This window comes from Tachypleus tridentatus, chromosome 4, assembly GCF_004210375.1.
Source record: "Tachypleus tridentatus isolate NWPU-2018 chromosome 4, ASM421037v1, whole genome shotgun sequence".
In the NCBI taxonomy this organism is placed as follows: domain Eukaryota; kingdom Metazoa; phylum Arthropoda; class Merostomata; order Xiphosura; family Limulidae; genus Tachypleus; species Tachypleus tridentatus.
In genome coordinates this window covers 23433476-23453758 of record NC_134828.1, presented here as the reverse complement: position 1 = coordinate 23453758, position 20283 = coordinate 23433476, and the positions used below count along the sequence as shown (strand labels likewise).

Here is a 20283-nt window from a genome sequence, read left to right as displayed (position 1 = left end):
AAATGTGAAATTTTATGCACTGAACTTTGATTTTTTTGTTTGTTCGAATATATTTACATCCTTTCCCTTGCATGGCCTAGCGGGTAAGGCGCGAAATTTAAAACAAACCAAACTCTTTCTACAAAAGAATACATGGAGCATAACCTAATTTTAAATTTACTTACAATTCTTCCAATTAGGCTAAACGTTTGTTTGTTTTTTAATTTCGCGCAAAGCTACACGAGAGCTATCTGCGCTAGCCGTCCCTAATTTAACAGTGTAAGACTAGAGGGAAGGCGGCTAGTCATCACCATCACTATCAACTCTTGGACTACTCTTTTTACCAACAAAATAGTGGGATTGACCGTCACATTATAACGTCCAACAGCTGAAAGGGCGAGCATGTTTGTTGTGACAGGGATTCGAACCTTCTACCCTCAGATTACGAATCGAGTGCCTTAACCACCTGGCCATAGGCTAAATGTAAGAGCTTTAAATCAAACTATGTTTGAACGGTGACAGCTATGAACCAAAACTTTTAATTGCGAAAATATTCAAGAAATATTTAAAACATAAAATGGCACATTTTATGATGAACAGAGGCGAAATATATTCAGCCAATGTTTCGTAACGTTTATGATGGGTATTGATAATAAATTAAATTTTGAAATAATTTCGTAACATATAAATTTGTGGTGATTTTGATTTTCCTCTGCGTTTAGACAACTGTTCGACGTATTTGTTAGATGTTACCTAAATACTGTGTTTACGGAAAGGAATCTCTTTAGGCGATTTATAAGAATGATTTTGACACTATATTATCTCTACCCTTTACAAAACACGCGCATGGTTTACGTGTACGACCCTTACCAAGGGCACTCTGCCAAACGAACGCTGTGTCCTATGGACGCGAACTGGGTCGTCGTAGCCTTGAAGCTTTCATGCCATGACGTAATAACTGGCAAAATCCGGAATGGCTTAGGCCTAACATCTACAAATATTACATGAGAAGGACGCCAACTGTTACCGCCCAACTCATTTTACAACAATAGTTGTTTTTACACTGACATAGATACAAGCTGTTCTCCTTGCCGTAACACAACCAGAAAACGATTAATTTCTTCTAACCCACTGTTTATTGCATGGATATATGTATACTTTTACTTTCAACCACTCGAAATAAGAATGCTTCCTGGTACGAAAGTGAACAAAACAGCAACCTTCTATATCTAAGGGCTGTACACGTGTCGTATTTATTAATCTTTAAAAACTTTATTAATTAGCGCATTCCATATACGAGAAATGTATTTTAGAAACGATACAGATCAAGGGGAAATCAGTATCAGACATTCATTCTTCCAGCTTTGTCCTTCGCTTCTCTCACAGAGTTTCTGTGATCGATCGATTAATGTTTTGATACATATTGCAATTATTTATTATATAATAAACGGTAGTTACTTATCTGTACTATTTTCGACTATATGCTGTATTTTCAATGTTTTTATTTAAGTATAAGGCAGAAGATTTGTTTGTTTGTTTGTTTCTTTGTTTTTGAATTTCGCACAAAGCTACTCGAGGACTATCTGTGCTAGCCGTCCCTAAATTAGCAGTGTAAGACTAGAGGTAAGGCAACTAGTCATCACCACCCACCGCCAACTCTTGGACTACTCTTTTACCAACGAATAGTGGGATTGAATGTTATATAATAACGTCCCCACGGCCGAAAGGGCTAGCATGTTTGGTGTGACGGTGAGATAGTGTAAAGGAAGCTTGAAACAGTGTATTACAATATGCTGATGAAAGTATTTAATGCATGTCTACCATCATTGCTATTTTGTCTTCAACCACTGACGCTTGGAAGGAATCATCACACAGATAACTTGGAAAAAAAGATGGCATATTAAGTTTTATAATAGTTTGGATGGTAACAAAATGTCTGAACTTATCACTAGGTGTTGATAATTTTATGTTTAGTCTTAAGAATTTTAAAATGGAAATTTATCGTCGGCGTTGTATCTTTTTTTTTTAATTTCGCACAAAGCTACTCGAGGGCTATCTGTGCTAGCCGTCCCTAATTTAGTAGTGTAAGACCAGAGGGAAGGCAGCTAGCTAGTCATCACCACCCACCACCAACTCTTGGGCTACTATTTTACCAACGAATAGTTGGATTAACCGTCATATTATAACGCCCCTACGGCTGAAAGGACGAGCATGTTGGGCGCGACGTGGATGCGAACCCGCGACCCTCATATTGCGAGTCGCAAGGCTTAACACGCTTGGCCATGCCGGGCCTCGTTGTATCTCATAAGTAATATATTGGTAGTTTAAGTATTGCTCCAAAGTAATAGTATAATCTAGTGTTTTTCAAATTTTAAATACAGGCGTAAAAGTTCCGTTGCGCACCACTCCGCACTTTAAAATAATTTTAAAGAAATCAACATTTTTTTACATATTCTTTTAATGAAGTAAATGCTTATAAGGAGTGAATACATGCGAAAGTAAAATTAAAATAAAGGTTTAGAGAACAAAATGATAGTTTTGTTGGTTCTCGTCGTCTCTAACTCTTCTGTTTCTTCCATCATTATTTTTGAGCTATCCCACCAAAAGGTTATATCTTCCTCCTGGCCAACGGTACGCATCTCCCCAGAGGATGCGCCCCACAGTTTGGAAAGCACTGTTTTGTTTTTGTTTGTTTTGAATTTCGCACAAAACTAGACAAGGACTATCTACTGTAACCGTCCCTGCTTTAGCAGTGTAAGATTGCAGGGAAGGCAGCTAGTCATCACCACTCACCGTCAACTCTTGGGCCACTCTTTTACTAACAATTGACCGAAACATTATAACGCCCCCATCGTTGAAAGGACGAGCATATTTGGTGTGACGGGGATTCGAACCCGCTGCCCCAAGAGTACGAGTCGAGCGTTCTAAGAAAAGTACTGGTGTAAATGTGGCCTAAGTGGTTATTTTGAAAAGTACAGGATTGTTGATAGTTGGGAAAACAGTTGTTGATATCATTTCTGTTGTTTTTAGAAACAGTCGATATATACTCTTCAAAAAAAGAAACGCAAAAGGCAAAATATGAGACAAATTGTTAACAAGTTTATTCCGGGTAGTTCTGTATGATATGTGTGAAACTTTGCACATTCAATGCTGAACATCCAAAGTCTGCAAAGGCTAAGTCCACGCTCACTAGGTGAAGTTTAACGTCAATAATGAGTATGCCCCCCGTGAGCATCAATAACTGCTTGGCATCTCCTGCCCATGGAAGCGATGATATGACGAATCACATCCTGTGGAATGGCTGTCCACTCAGCCTGCAAAGCTGCTGCAAGCTGAGGTAGAGTCTGCGGTTGAGGTTGTCGCCGTCGCAGACGTCGGTCCAACTCGTCCCAAAGATATTCGATGGGGTTCAAACCTGGTGATCTGGAGGGCCAGGGAAAAACGTTGATGTTGTGGTGTCTTAAGAAGACAGTGGTGATTCGGGCTGTGTGAGGACGGGCGTTGTCATGTTAAAAAACGTCGTTGACGTTCACCATGATGGGTTGCACATGGGGCCTAAGAATCTCGTAGACGGTTGCGTACGGTCTGATCGGAAACCCTACGCAGCCCTGGTATGGTTGAGGCAGTAGACGTCGCAGTGGTGGTCCTATCCCGCAGGTGACGTAACCGGATGTTGCGATCTTGTGCGGTCGTGGTCACACAAGGTTTCCCAGATTGTGGAAGGTCACAAGTTGATCCATGTTGTTGGTGACGATTCCGTAGCCTTGTGATGGTGCTTGGGTGGACATTCACAGCTCTGGCAACATCTGATCGAGATTTGCCTGCTTCCAAGCGACCAATGGCGTTGTTGCGTTGTGCTTCAGTCAGTCTTGGCATAACTGTATTGCGTGTCGGTGGCTTAACACTGAGCTATGGAAACTGAGAACCCATCACTTTTATAGGCATTTTGCACATGTTGCACTTGCAGAACATGCAGATCTCTCAAACAAATTTATTGGGCACGCATGCGTTTTGGCGAAAAATCCAATGTTTTCCTCCGTTTTCAAAGTGCACAACTTTTATTGTCATTTTGGTCTGACAATCAGTGCCTTAACACGTGTAACATCACATACTCTGAGCTTGTAACGTTATTACATATATTTCTCTTTAAAAAGAACAAAAATATCCCTTTTGCGTTTCTTGTTTTGAAGAGTATATTTGGAAGTAATTATAACTTAAACTAACTCCCATTTGTTCATAGACTTCCATTACAGATTTTTACCTAATTCACTTTCACAGCGTTTGAGTATTTAAAAAAATACTTTAAGGTTGTGCTTGAGTGTATAACTGTTCAGGCTTTAAAATTTTATTATCTTAGATTATTATATCATTATTTATCTGTGTGCCTTTTCTAAATTAAAAAATCAAAGTTTCATGAAATCTACGAAAAATTGAAAACCAAATTAAAACCTTTTATAATTTATGTACCAGATAGCAGGGCGTAGATCCTGGGAGATGGGTGGTATACATCCCTCCTTCATTTTATATGGGGGGTATGGTGCATACAATCATCCCCCCTACACTTTGGTCAATTGAATTGTTTTATTGTATCACAAGCCTACAAATTGTGTGTTTGTTCTTGTGATTCTCGTGTTCTTACCAATCGAATTAGATAATTAGGCCTAGATGTAGGCTTTTTTCAGTGCCCAAAATGTACATTTTTAATATAGGCGTGCTTCTAAGCTTTTCGATCTAAGCGATAGTTCGTAAGTATACATGCAAGTATCGTGGCAACAAGATTACTCTGTGACTGCATGCTTACAGCTTTCAGGTTCACGTAATCAGAGATTACCAATTTTCAAATTGAACAGTCCACATAAGTGGTTGCAAAAATCATCCTCCCCATCGGGTGTAAAAAATCTACGCCCGTGCCAGATATTATATCCTCAGAATATAATTTTGATATTATCTTTAATACTAATCGAATGTACAATTATCCAACTATATTGAAGAACTTATTTGCATCTAAATCCTTCACTCATAATTAACAATTTCCTGTAATATAACTCAGCGACGTCTGTTCCAAAAATTATGAAAATTGCAATCCATGTGTTACAAAAAAAACAAACAAAGTGTGACCACGATTAGGATAACGAAAATTAAGATAAACAACGTTCTTTACCTACTCAGAAGGAACACGTATAAACGTTTCGGAATTCTACAAATTCCATCTTAAATATTGGCAAAACCAAACACCATCTAACACCTAGAGTCAATGAACATAAGGGGATTCTTTGCCAAACAAACAAACAAAAAAAGTTGAGTAACTTCTTTGAAGCATGTAACTTGTCAAATTTCAATATCCTTTGCAAGACCAACGCCGACCAGGAGTTATTGATTAAAGAAACCCTTCGGATCAAACAATATTCTCCAGCCCTGAACAAATGCATCTAAGTTACACGTTGCTTAATATGTACAGTATTGTTTTATTACTCTACTCTCTACGTGTTTTTGTTTTGGTTAAACTATTGTTACTGTAACAATCTTTTTTAGTTATTTACTTAGTAATGACGCAATTATTTACATTTTTTGCTTTAAATACTTAAGATAGAATCTATATAATTCTGAAACGTTTATCTGCATCCTTTCTGATTAGGTAAAGATGTGTGTGCGTGTGTTTGTTTGTTTTTTATAGCAAAGTCACACCGGACTATCTGCTGAGTCCGCCGAAAGGAATCAAACCCCTGATTTCAGAGTTGTAAATCCGTAGACTTACCACTGTAACAGAGGGGGACGAATAGATAAGGAATATTGTATAGTTTGAAAATCTAAAATTATAGTTAGCAAAATGTGTTTAAAAAATCATATGATCAAACATTATTATAATTTAAGTTAGGTTTACGAGATTTTAACAATATTATACAACTAACTTTCAAATGGCTGTTTATTTTTAGTTCAATTATAAATATTTGTATATTTGAGATGTGTTTCTGAGAATTATTATTAAAGTAACATAATTATCTATATAATCAGGAAACACAATACCCTGTTACATAATTATATTAAATTATAATTATATTAAAGTAATATAATTATCTATATAATCAGGAAACAAAATGCTTTGTTTTTGTAGGTTTTTCTAACTGAATTCCAAAGTATATTTCGATTTACACTAATGAGTTTCTATGAAATAATTAAACTATTAATCAGTTATTTTTTTAATTTTGCGTTTTATGGAGACGACCCATCGTCAATATAAACGTTACAAACCTTATAAAGTCATTTCATAACACCTATCTTGGGATGGAAAGATTTAGTCCTCAACACCTCAACAGTAAATCTGAAGGCTAAGCTTTTAGACGGGTCTCGATACCCGTGATAGAACACAGCAGAAATTGCTCATTGCGCGGTTTTGTGTTTAATAAAAAACAAATGAATCTAAGTTTTGTACGCAATATCGTTCTACAGCGCCATCTACGCCATCTATTGACTATTTTTCTTATACTTTTCTTAACATGTTTCTACTCATTGATAAAGGCTTATTTCAGCTCAGTCTTTTATTATTGGAGAAAAACTCTGTGTATGCAGTTTTGAAGCATTCTCTAAACTATACAGTTTACACAAGTATGTCATTGTACAAGCTTCATATCTTGGAAACAAATTAATATTAATAGCAAACTTTTGGAACTCTAGTTCACTGTAATTCTATGAAGTCAACCAAGCTATTAGCCTAGTCTCTAACTCTATTTCGTTATTTACCCGTTTGTTTCTACAGTCCGTTTTCATTCTTAAGTGCACCCCAGTGGCACAGCTGTATGTCAGAAAACTTACACCGCTAAAAACCGGGTTTCAATACCTATGGTGGGCAGAAAACAGATGGTCCTTTGTGCAGCTTTGTGCTTAATTCTAAACAAATAAAATTTTTCTTAAGTTTCTAAAATTTTGCAAAAATGAAAAATTGGTAAAATATGCTCAGGGAAAAACGTCCTCAGAATGTCCCATCAGTTAAGTGAAGAATTAGATTAAAACTCATCGAATAGCAGTATTTGTTGATTAGGTTTGTAAAACTATATATAAAACAACAGTGAATCCCCAATAACCCCAGCACCTGAAATTCTTTAAAGCAAGATTAGAATAAATTAATCTATGACTCCTTTTATTTTTGTTTTTATTAGCCATATTTCTGTGAGCAAGCAACATCAAGTGTTGAATGTGCGTAAAAACCCGATTAAATTTTATTACTCATCAGAATCTCTACTAGCCTACTCTAATACTGAAATTACTTTGGGCAGTAGTAAAAGAAATTAATCTATGACACCTTGGGCGTGTTCAAGTAATCAATGGAAAGAGTTTGACTTCTGAGTCAGAAACTGTAATAAGATCTCAAATCGGTCAATAGTTGACGGAGCTATGAGCTAAAAGTTTGTATTTGAAAATAGAATAAAATTAGTCAGAACCGTTCATTCAGCCAATATGCCGCGGCTAAAAACAAGTATATTTTGCAATGTTCACACAACGTAGCATGACTAGATATAACTAAACAGTGAAATCTAACTTCGAACTTTTCATAACAATGTAATGATATTACAATCAGAAACGTTGATTCGTTAAATTATTTAAGTAAAACTGGTGTTTGTTTGTTTTTAAAATTTTTATGCAAATTACACAAAGGTTATCAGAAAATAGCCATCTTTAATTTGGATCTGATTAATCTCGGGAAGAATAGACAGCTATTCAACAGCACTCACCCCCAATTCCTGGATTATTGTCATTTGACTGACTATTAGGATGTCGACAGTAACTCTTACAACGCATCCAAGATCAACACTGCAAAGCACTTTTCTACTTCAACGGGACGCCAACAAGAGCCCTCGGATTCACAGTCAGAGCACGTAGCTACTAGTGTGGTATTCTCGGAAACAATGACCTCTCGCGGAGTAAACTAGTAGGACCTGCAATATCAGGAGATTTGTCGAACTGTAAACTACGGAGTTTGGGTTTGTCTTTACCTGCCACCATTGGCCAGCGATCTTTTACGCTAAAAACTGGGTTTCGATACCCGTGGATAGGCGCCTTTTGTATAGCTTTGTGCTTCAACTACAAGCAAACAGAAGTATTTCTTTAGTTGTGATTGAGTCCAACACAGAGAAAGAGACTGCTCACAAAACAACAGCCTATTATTCAAAAACAAATTAAAAGCAACGAAATAAAGGTTCTGTTGTGTGTGAGAAATACTGTAGACAAAGAATTTGGTCCAGTTTGTTTGAATTTCTCGCAAAACTACACGAGGGCTATTTGCGATGGGAGACAAAGAGAGAAGATCCGGCATGATTAGTTGGTTAGGGTGCTTGACTCACAATCTTAGGGTCGCTGGTTCAAATCCCCGTCTCTCCAAATATGTTCGCCCTTTCAGCTGTGGGGGTGATATAATATAACGTTAAATTCCACTATTCGTTTGTAGAAGAGTAACCCAAGAGATAAAGGTGGGTGTTGCTTACAAGTTGCCTTCTCTTTAGTCTTTTACCATTGAGTTATGGACGACTAGCGCAGATAACCCTCGTGTAACTTTTAGCGAAATTCAAACCAAAGAGAAAACTTTTATTTCTTCTCGACCAATTCATTGTGAACCCAACTTGAAGGAAAACAAATGGCGAGGAGATAAAACTAAACTTAAGGTGAAAAATAGAAAAAAAAAAAACAACATCAAAATTAAGATAAACATAATGCAAATATCTCTATTCCAAAATTTTAATTTAAATAAAACTAAATCCGTCTAAAGTGAAGAGAACTTGTCAAGGTGTTCGTGGCTCACACGTTACTAACGTTAACCAAAACCTATCTCATTTCAACATAAAGGTGACTAGCCCGCCCCCGCTTCCCCCGCATTGTTGCCCAATTCACACAAAAAAAAGACAGTTGTATATTTTATTATGTTAAGAGCAAAGTTACAGGTATCGATTTTGCAAGGAAACACATCAAGTGACCAATAAGAGCGATCCTAGTTCCGCGAACAACTAGAACGAGGAAAACTAAAACTCTTTACTTAATCTACTTTCTTTGGTCAAACCCAGCTTAAGAAAATGAAAATTTTTGAAAACAAACATGTTAATAAAGAGCGTGTCAAATACATCTTATCGTTCTCTGCCACTCTGGGCTACCACCAGGCCTCTAAAATAGAAAACATCGTAAATTTATAAATATTAAGAAATTATAAATATTCAAATGTTTAATTCAATTATTTATGTAAGTTTATGTTGATATTTAATATCGCTTTTAAAATATTTATATAATAAATAAAACAATACAGTTAGAATAAATTCGTGATGACGAGTTTTTTGAATTTCGCACAAAGCTACTCGAGGGCTATCTGTGTTAGTCGTCCCTAATTTTGCAGTGTAAGACTAGAGGGAAGGCAGCTAGTCATCACCACCCACCGCCAACTCTTGGGCTACTCTTTTACCAACGAATAATGGGATTGACAGTCACATTATAACGCCCCCACGGCTGAAAGGGCGAGCATGTTTGGCGCGACGGGGATGCGAACCCGCGCCCCTCGGATTACGAGTCGCACGCCTTAACGCGCTTGGCCATGCCAGGCCGTGATGACGAGAAACCCACTCAAAATAAAAATGTATCTCAGGACAGCCGGTATGGGTATTAACACTTTTACTAATAAAGTAGAGAGGAACGTTTTTTTTTTTTTAGATGATCTTCAGCATTTTGTTAACAAAGAAAGGAAAATACATTTTTATCTCAAGTAGTTTTCTTGTCATCACGAATGTAGGTATGACTAATAGTAATTCTTCAAAGAGAATGCAAACAAAGTAGTAGGGATTGTATTAGAATCATCTCTACATGAGAGGACAAACAGAAATTAGCGTATAGAAAAAGAAATATATTTATGTACATATTCTATCATAATTGAGTTTAACTTATCCTATTTTTGTCTGTTAACATTTTCTACACTATTATGTAGGAATTGTGCAAATTCCATCCCTACTGTTGTTTGCATTGTTTCTGAAATATTAATATTACCATTCCCTACATTTATTTCCTTTTTTTGAAAAGTTTGTTCTCTACTTATATTTACATATACACTGCTGGCCAAAATCTTAAGGCTAATGAACATAAAGAAAAAATATGCATTTTGCGTTGTTAGACTCAACCACTTATTTGAGTAGAGCTCCGAAAAATGAAAATAAGAAAAGGGAAAAAAAAAAAAAATTAGCATTTAATAGGGAAAATGTGAACACTATGAAATTAGCCTAAATACTAGCTGGTTAAAAGTTTAAGACCATACTAAAACGAAGCGTTAATTGGTAAACACGTAACGAAATTTAGTCATTTGTGTTCAAGCATTAGAGTTGTCAGCATTTTACACTGACATCTCCTGTGTTACATTGGGTAAAAACATGGCAAAGGCTAAAAAGTTGACAGAGTTTGAACGTGGCAGAATTGTCGAGCTGCAAAAGCAAGGTCTCTCTCAACGTGCCATCGCTGGTGAGATTGGGCGTAGTAAAACTGCTGTTGCAAATTTCTTAAAAGACCCTGAGGGATACGGAACGCGAATTTCAAGTGATCGACCCAAGAAAATTTCGCCGGCGTTGAGCAGGACGATTCGACAAGTTGTCCGGCAAAACACCAGCCAATCGTCGAACCAAATTAAGGCCCTTACGGATACAGAATACAGCTCAACAACAATAAGACGGCATCTACGAGAGAAAGGCTTTAAAAACTTAAGCGTCTTCCATTCCACGAAACAGCTCTTGTTTGGCATTTCCTACCCTGTTTAGGACTTTATTTTGGCATGGTCTTAAACTTTTGACTAGCAAGTATTTAGGCTAATTTCATAGTGTTCATATTTTCCCTATTAAATGCTGAAAAAGGTTTTTAATTTTATTTTCCCTTTTTTATTTTCATCTTTTGAAGCTCTACTCAAATAAGTGGTTGAGTCTAACAATGCAAAATGCATATTTTTTCTTTATGTTCATTGGCCTTAAGATTTTGGCCAGCAGTGTATATATTAATATTGGGTTGAGGAATAATTCGTGAGCGTTTTTTCAAGTTAAAAAAAAATTCATAAATGAAACGCTTTCGCAAAATATTTCATGTCATTTGGTAGATAATTTTTTGCTCTAATAGATGGTGTGTTTGATTTTCATATGTCTTTAATTTTTGCTTTCATTTTCAGCTCATTAAATGGAATGTCAAGTGGACAAAATCGAGCATTTTCGACACCATCTGCTTTTCGCATTTAATTTCTTGCAATTTCGTTTAAAACAATGCATACTATATACCTAGGTATTACATGAAATAACGTATCATAATAAATGTTTTGGGTGTAATGTGTTCATGCATTGAAGTATTGTATAGTCTTGCATGTAATGCTTGAATGAAATTATGTAAAAACGCTCACGAATTATTCCTCAACCTAATATAATACATCACATATTTTTACAACATGAGGGAATGTCTACAACACGAGGTGGCAGCTTTTGGCTACATATTAGTGATGTCATAACCATGGTTATGGCTGATGTTGAGAAATACGAGTAGTGAGTTCGCTGTCGGTTTCGCCTATGTGGAAAGAGTGGTTGTTAATTATTAAGTAATGTTATATTTGTAAAATTTTACACAAGGAAAAATAAAAATGACAGACATTTTTAAGTCCGCGCTTGGCTATTTTTCTAACAACGAACCACGAGACGATCACGAATTTGTTGGGCAGATTGTGGAATTAGGAACACAGAAACTTCGAGTGAAAAGAGTAATCGCAGAAGGTAGGCGTATTGTTGTTAAGCCTAAGTTTGACATTATTTTGTTATTACTGCATACATATTTTGCATTACTAAATTATTTAGTAATTAAAATTAGTCGGTGTTAAAATAATGAGGTATGTTTGCTGGAAAAATTTGATGAATTCTAAGTTTTACTAAATGATGTAAATCTGCTTTTTAAAGTTATTACATTAATTAACTTACAACTATAAGTTGTAACTTATACACGTACACAAATTAAAAATACTGATAGTCTCTTCCTAATTTATTAATCATAGACCAACACAATTTCTGTGTTTTACTTTGAGTGCTTAATTCATGTACTGATGTCATGATGTAAACAGCTGGTATTGACAAGTAACAAAACTAATTATCTTTGCATGGATTCATATCTTAGGAAATCTTGTCTTCTCACTGTCTCATAGTCAAAAGTATTGCATGTTTTCCAGATTTTGGAAAGGGTGTTTACTTAAATATTCAAAGAGCATTCAATAAGGTGCCACACAATAAAATTAGGTAAGTAAACAAAAATGGTTAGGGTTAAGAAACTTTACCAAGAACTCATAAATTGAAATGTAGAATGGTTGGAAGAAAAGACAAAACCTATTACAAGAGGAGTACCTCACAACTGAGAATTTTGACCTTTGTTTTTCTTTATTTATATGAATAGGTAAAGTTTGCACATTATCTTAAATTCTTGGGTGTTTCTTACTGTATTAATGATATTGAAATACTACATAATGATGTGGATTAATTGGTAAATTGGATAATGTTTTGACAAATTATGTCTAACAAGTGCAAGAAAATGCATTTGGGTTATAATTTGAATCTCGTATTTGATGTGAGTGGGAATCCAATAACAAGATTGATAAAAAGGATTTTGTACAACAGTTGTGTCACTCAAGCCATTAAGACAGTGATGTATTACTCATTATAAAATTATAGGAATTATAGGATGTATTTCTAGATATTTATTTAAAAGTCAAAATAGGTAATTATTCATATAAGTAACTTTTGTAATAGGATGTACAGTTTTGTTCTCTTGATCTGAGAATTTATTAAATTATTGTACAAGGCTAAGAAGGAAGTAGTAGGTAATTTCAGAAGTGGGAGAATTATCTTTTGGTGAGAGATTAAGACATTTTAGCTTATTTTATATTGAGAAAAGAGTACTCTTGGCACATAAATTTATCTGAGGGATTGATAAGAAGCAGTGACTTATTTTTTGAAAAGTGGGCTCATTGTCATTCAAATTCTTTGTGTTGTATAACAAAGACAGTAACATGAAAGTTTATGATATTTAAAAAACAGGTTAAGCTGCAGGTAAGACAGTTTTAGTTTTGTAACAGTGTGATTGGTTTATGGAATGAGTTGTCATTGGTAGTAGAAGTGAGGCCAACATTTTATAAGAATGTATAAAAGGGAAGTCAGTAATTTCCCAAACAATGAAGTGTGGGTTTAAGTTGATACTTTTGCTCAAAGGTTATTATGCAGGCACAGCTTCAAATAACAAAATGACCCCTTGTTATCTGTGTATGATGTAAGATATAGAATATTCAGACATGACTCTAGTCAGGACAAGGTTTCATTTCCATCAGGTAGTTAGCCTACAGAATAGTTTGCCTTCAAGTATGTTAAAAGTTATAACAAGGAGATTTGATTTTTGGATATAGGAAAAAGGAATATTTGTCTGTAGTTTGGAGTAATGTGAAAGTCGAAAAGAGAAGACTAAACCGTCTAGGTAACCACTTATTATAATTATAAACAAAAAATAATGCATTATAACATAATTCAAAATTACCAAATGTGTTACAGTTATTGAAATACGGTTCTAAGTACTATGACTTTGGTAAAGTTATTTATTAAAACTAATTTTCCAAATTGACAAATGGTATTCAAATTATAAGTCAAATTATCTGGAAGTTCAAGTTTTAAATTTGTAAGCTTTTCTGCTGTATACTACTTCTGAAACCATCACACATTCAAGAACCACATCTATAATTGTGTCAATTTCAATAGAAGTTATATAATTCATATGTGGAAATTTCTGTATAAAATTTTTCCACTTGTAATAAAAAAAACATCTAATCAATGGATGTTAATCATTTAAAGCACTTAATTAGAAATAATAAATAAAATAATTTCTCTCTCTCTGTGACATCTGTTGTAGATCTGGGGTCAAAATTTTGTGTTAAAAATTAAACTTCTTGTGTGTATGTGTGAGTGAAAGCAACTGCCTAATTTAGTTTGTGCATTCATGTAATTGTTTTATTATTATCAGTAACTAAATTTATATTTCTCAACAAATATTTAGTTATTTTAAATTTGTTTTTCTTTCTTACTTCAACAAACTTACCCAGTTTCTATTATAAAAAAAAGTATTATGAGTTTTGAAAATAGCCATTATTATATGATGTATGAATTTTTCTCAATTTTGAGGGTGTCATTCTTTTTTTGTTCCAAACTGTGGCCCTGTCTTTAATTCTTTGTCAGATAGGTGGTTTAATTCTTTCTGTACTCTTGTGCTGTAAAGTTCATCTGATAGGTGGTTTAATTCTTTCTGTACTCATGTTGTGTTGTAAAGCTCATCTGATAAGTGGTTTAATTCTTTCTGTACTCATGTTGTGCTGTAAAGCTCATCTGATAAGTGGTTTAATTCTTTCTGTACTCATGTTGTGTTGTAAAGCTCATCTGATAAGTGGTTTAATTCTTTCTGTACTCATGTTGTGCTGTAAAGCTCATCTGATAGGTGGTTTAATTCTTTCTGTACTCATGTTGTGCTGTAAAGCTCATCTGATAAGTGGTTTAATTCTTTCTGTACTCATGTTGTGCTGTAAAGCTCATCTGATAAGTGGTTTAATTCTTTCTGTACTCATGTTGTGCTGTAAAGCTCATCTGATAAGTGGTTTAATTCTTTCTGTACTCATGTTGTGTTGTAAAGCTCATCTGATAAGTGGTTTAATTCTTTCTGAACTCATGTTGTGCTGTAAAGCTCATCTGATAAGTGGTTTAATTCTTTCTGTACTCATGTTGTGCTGTAAAGCTCATCTGATAAGTGGTTTAATTCTTTCTGTACTCATGTTGTGTTGTAAAGCTCATTTGATAAGTGCTTTAATTCTTTCTGTACTCATTTTGTGCTGTAAAGCTCATCTGATAAGTGGTTTGATTCTTTCTGTACTCATGTTGTGTTGTAAAGCTCATCTGATAGGTGGTTTAATTCTTTCTGTACTCATGTTGTGCTGTAAAGCTCATCTGATAAGTGGTTTAATTCTTTCTGTACTCTTGTTGTGTTGTAAAGCTCATCTGATAAGTGGTTTAATTCTTTCTGTACTCTTGTTGTGTTGTAAAGCTCATCTGATAAGTGGTTTAATTCTTTCTGTACTCATGTTGTGTTGTAAAGCTCATCTGATAAGTGGTTTAATTCTTTCTGAACTCATGTTGTGTTGTAAAGTTCATCTGATAAGTGGTTTAATTCTTTCTGTACTCATTTTGTGCTGTAAAGCTCAACTGATAGGTGGTTTAATTCTTTCTGTACTCATATTGTGTTGTAAAGCTCATCTGATAAGTGGTTTAATTCCTTCTGTACTCATGTTGTGTTGTAAAGTTCATCTGATAAGTGGTTTAATTCTTTCTGTACTCATGTTGTGTTGTAAAGCTCATCTGATAAGTGGTTTAATTCTTTCTGAACTCATATTGTGCTGTAAAGCTCATCTGATAAGTGGTTTAATTCTTTCTGTACTCATGTTGTGTTGTAAAGCTCATCTGATAAGTGGTTTAATTCTTTCTGTACTCATGTTGTGTTGTAAAGCTCATCTGATAAGTGGTTTAATTCTTTCTGTACTCATGTTGTGTTGTAAAGCTCATCTGATAAGTGGTTTAATTCTTTCTGTACTCATGTTGTGTTGTAAAGCTCATCTGATAAGTGGTTTAATTCTTTCTGTACTCATTTTGTGTTGTAAAGCTCATCTGATAAGTGGTTTAATTCTTTCTGAACTCATATTGTGCTGTAAAGCTCATCTGATAAGTGGTTTAATTCTTTCTGTACTCATGTTGTGCTGTAAAGCTCATCTGATAAGTGGTTTAATTCTTTCTGTGCTCTTGTTGTGTTGTAAAGCTCATCTGATAAGTGGTTTAATTCTTTCTGAACTCATGTTGTGTTGTAAAGCTCATCTGATAAGTGGTTTAATTCTTTCTGTACTCATGTTTTGTTGTAAAGCTCATCTGATAAGTGGTTTAATTCTTTCTGTACTCATGTTGTGCTGTAAAGCTCATCTGATAAGTGGTTTAATTCTTTCTGTACTCATGTTGTGCTGTAAAGCTCATCTGATAAGTGGTTTAATTCTTTCTGTACTCATGTTGTGTTGTAAAGCTCATCTGATAAGTGGTTTAATTCTTTCTGTACTCATGTTGTGTTGTAAAGCTCATCTGATAAGTGGTTTAATTCTTTCTGTACTCATGTTGTGTTGTAAAGCTCATCTGATAAGTGGTTTAATTCTTTCTGAACTCATGTTGTGTTGTAAAGCTCATCTGATAAGTGGTTTAATTCTTTCTGTACTCATGTTGTGTTGTAAAGCTCATCTGATAAGTGGTTTAATTCTTTCTGTACTCATGTTGTGTTGTAAAGCTCATCTGATAAGTGGTTTAATTCTTTCTGTACTCATGTTGTGTTGTAAAGCTCATCTGATAAGTGGTTTAATTCTTTCTGTACTCATGTTGTGTTGTAAAGCTCATCTGATAAGTGGTTTAATTCTTTCTGTACTCATGTTGTGTTGTAAAGCTCATCTGATAAGTGGTTTAATTCTTTCTGTACTCATGTTGTGTTGTAAAGCTCATCTGATAAGTGGTTTAATTCTTTCTGAACTCATGTTGTGTTGTAAAGCTCATCTGATAAGTGGTTTAATTCTTTCTGTACTCATGTTGTGTTGTAAAGCTCATCTGATAAGTGGTTTAATTCTTTCTGTACTCATGTTGTGTTGTAAAGCTCATCTGATAAGTGGTTTAATTCTTTCTGAACTCATGTTGTGTTGTAAAGCTCATCTGATAAGTGGTTTAATTCTTTCTGTACTCATGTTGTGTTGTAAAGCTCATCTGATAAGTGGTTTAATTCTTTCTGTACTCATGTTGTGTTGTAAAGCTCATCTGATAAGTGGTTTAATTCTTTCTGTACTCATGTTGTGTTGTAAAGCTCATCTGATAAGTGGTTTAATTCTTTCTGTACTCATGTTGTGTTGTAAAGCTCATCTGATAAGTGGTTTAATTCTTTCTGTACTCATGTTGTGTTGTAAAGCTCATCTGATAAGTGGTTTAATTCTTTCTGTACTCATGTTGTGTTGTAAAGCTCATCTGATAAGTGGTTTAATTCTTTCTGTACTCTTGTTGTGCTGTAAAGCTCATCTGATAAGTGGTTTAATTCTTTCTGTACTCATGTTGTGTTGTAAAGCTCATCTGATAAGTGGTTTAATTCTTTCTGTACTCATTTTGTGCTGTAAAGCTCATCTGATAGGTGGTTTAATTCTTTCTGTACTCATTTTGTGCTGTAAAGCTCATCTGATAAGTGGTTTAATTCTTTCTGTACTCATTTTGTGCTGTAAAGCTCATCTGATAAGTGGTTTAATTCTTTCTGTACTCATGTTGTGCTGTAAAGCTCATCTGATAAGTGGTTTAATTCTTTCTGTACTCATGTTGTGTTGTAAAGCTCATCTGATAAGTGGTTTAATTCATGTTTCTGTACTCTGATAAGTGTTTAATTCTTTCTGAACTCATTTTGTGCTGTAAAGCTCATCTGATAAGTGGTTTAATTCTTTCTGTACTCATTTTGTGCTGTAAAGCTCATCTGATAAGTGGTTTAATTCTTTCTGTACTCATGTTGTGCTGTAAAGCTCATCTGATAAGTGGTTTAATTCTTTCTGTACTCATGTTGTGTTGTAAAGCTCATCTGATAAGTGGTTTAATTCTTTCTGTACTCATTTTGTGCTGTAAAGCTCATCTGATAAGTGGTTTAATTCTTTCTGTACTCATTTTGTGTGTAAAGCTCATCTGATAAGTGGTTTAATTCTTTCTGTACTCATGTTGTGTTGTAAAGCTCATCTGATAAGTGGTTTAATTCTTTCTGTACTCATGTTGTGTTGTAAAGCTCATCTGATAAGTGGTTTAATTCTTTCTGTACTCATGTTGTGTTGTAAAGCTCATCTGATAAGTGGTTTAATTCTTTCTGTACTCATGTTGTGTCTGTAAAGCTCATCTGATAAGTGGTTTGATTCTTTCTGTACTCATGTTGTGCTGTAAAGCTCATCTGATAAGTGGTTTAATTCTTTCTGTACTCATGTTGTGCTGTAAAGCTCATCTGATAAGTGGTTTAATTCTTTCTGTACTCATTTTGTGCTGTAAAGCTCATCTGATAAGTGGTTTAATTCTTTCTGTACTCATGTTGTGTTGTAAAGCTCATCTGATAAGTGGTTTAATTCTTTCTGTACTCATGTTGTGTTGTAAAGCTCATCTGATAGGTGGTTTAATTCTTTCTGTACTCATGTTGTGTTGTAAAGCTCATCTGATAAGTGGTTTAATTCTTTCTGTACTCATGTTGTGTTGTAAAGCTCATCTGATAAGTGGTTTAATTCTTTCTGTACTCATGTTGTGTTGTAAAGCTCATCTGATAAGTGGTTTAATTCTTTCTGTACTCATGTTGTGTTGTAAAGCTCATCTGATAAGTGGTTTAATTCTTTCTGTACTCATGTTGTGTTGTAAAGCTCATCTGATAAGTGGTTTAATTCTTTCTGTACTCATTTTGTGCTGTAAAGCTCATCTGATAAGTGGTTTGATTCTTTCTGTACTCATTTTGTGCTGTAAAGCTCATCTGATAGGTGGTTTAATTCTTTCTGTACTCATGTTGTGCTGTAAAGCTCATCAGATAAGTGGTTTAATTCTTTCTGTACTCATTTTGTGCTGTAAAGCTCATCTGATAAGTGGTTTAATTCTTTCTGTACTCATGTTGTGCTGTAAAGCTCATCTGATAAGTGGTTTAATTCTTTCTGTACTCATTTTGTGCTGTAAAGCTCATCTGATAAGTGGTTTAATTCTTTCTGTACTCATTTTGTGTTGTAAAGCTCATCTGATAAGTGGTTTAATTCTTTCTGAACTCATATTGTGCTGTAAAGCTCATCTGATAGGTGGTTTAATTCTTTTTGTACTCATGTTGTGTTGTAAAGTTCATCTGATAAGTGGTTTGATTCTTTCTGTACTCGTGTTGTGTTGTAAAGTTCATCTGATAAGTGGTTTGATTCTTTCTGAACTCATATTGTGCTGTAAAGCTCATCTGATAGGTGGTTTAATTCTTTTTGTACTCATGTTGTGTTGTAAAGTTCATCTGATAAGTGGTTTGATTCTTTCTGTACTCGTGTTGTGTTGTAAAGTTCATCTGATAAGTGGTTTGATTCTTTCTGTACTCGTGTTGTGTTGTAAAGTTCATCTGATAAGTGGTTTGATTCTTTCTGAACTCGTGTTGTGTTGTAAAGTTCATCTGATAAGTGGTTTGATTCTTTCTGAACTCATATTGTGCTGTAAAGCTCATCTGATAAGTGGTTTAATTCTTTTTGTACTCATGTTGTGTTGTAAAGTTCATCTGATAAGTGGTTTGATTCTTTCTGTACTCGTGTTGTGTTGTAAAGTTCATCTGATAAGTGGTTTGATTCTTTCTGAACTCATATTGTGCTGTAAAGTTCATCTGATAAGTGGTTTGATTCTTTCTGAACTCATATTGTGCTGTAAAGCTCATCTGATAAGTGGTTTAATTCTTTCTGTACTGATGTTGTGTTGTAAAGCTCATAGCATAATGATGATTATTTGCAGGTGGATTTGGGTTTGTGTTTGTGGCACAAGATCCTACAACTGGAAAGGAATATGCTCTTAAGGTAAGGCTAAACTTTATTTTGTCATATTTCATGTATAATGTACTTAGTTCGAAAAAATAGCACATACTTTTTGTTTTGTTTTTATTTATTTTTATTTCAATGTTTCCAATAAAGAATTAAAATTTCATTAAACTAGGCAGGTTTTTTTTCAGTTATCAGACATTTTTTAGAAAAATTTTTCCGAGCTAAAGATGTTCTTCAGGTTAAGTTTTTTTCATATTCTTGCTATAGATCTAGTTTTACGTTTTTGAATCAACTTCAAAAAAGAGGTACAGTAATATCTTTAAATTGGAGTTTTGTAACTGATCTAAAAACATTTAGTTTAGTAGATATAGTAATATTTACAAGTATCATCATTAATTTTATACTATGTGTTATCTTTGGTATAGTGGGCCAGTTTTAAAAAAAACATATCGGTAAAAATAATTCATGTATCCAACACATAACTTTCTTCATGCTCAAATTTATCAAAATAACACACAAAAACATTTTATTAAGCATGATTTTAAATACTATAAAATAATACAAAGGAACTGAGACATTTTGGCAACCTGTGATTGGCTTCTTTACAGGTTTTTACCTTCTATGTAATGCATACTTATAACACTGAAGAATGATGAAAGACTGCTGTCTAGAGTAAT

The 20283-nt window shown here is 34.4% G+C and overlaps 1 protein-coding gene across 4 annotated transcripts in view; it reads left to right on the top strand.

Moving 5' to 3' along the window:
• Window positions 1–20283, top strand: part of LOC143248673 (cyclin-G-associated kinase-like) — a 91159-nt gene that overhangs the window by 16732 nt on the left and 54144 nt on the right. For 3 of the 4 annotated variants that reach the window (XM_076497272.1, XM_076497271.1, XM_076497273.1), the window contains exons 1-2: window positions 11479–11738; window positions 19581–19642. In XM_076497272.1, the coding sequence (XP_076353387.1) occupies window positions 11609–11738; window positions 19581–19642 (192 nt within the window). In that variant the 5' untranslated portion in view covers window positions 11479–11608. Of the gene's footprint in view, window positions 1–11478; window positions 11739–19580; window positions 19643–20283 lie in introns of those variants that run through there. The other variant, XM_076497274.1, reaches the window with a different exon arrangement.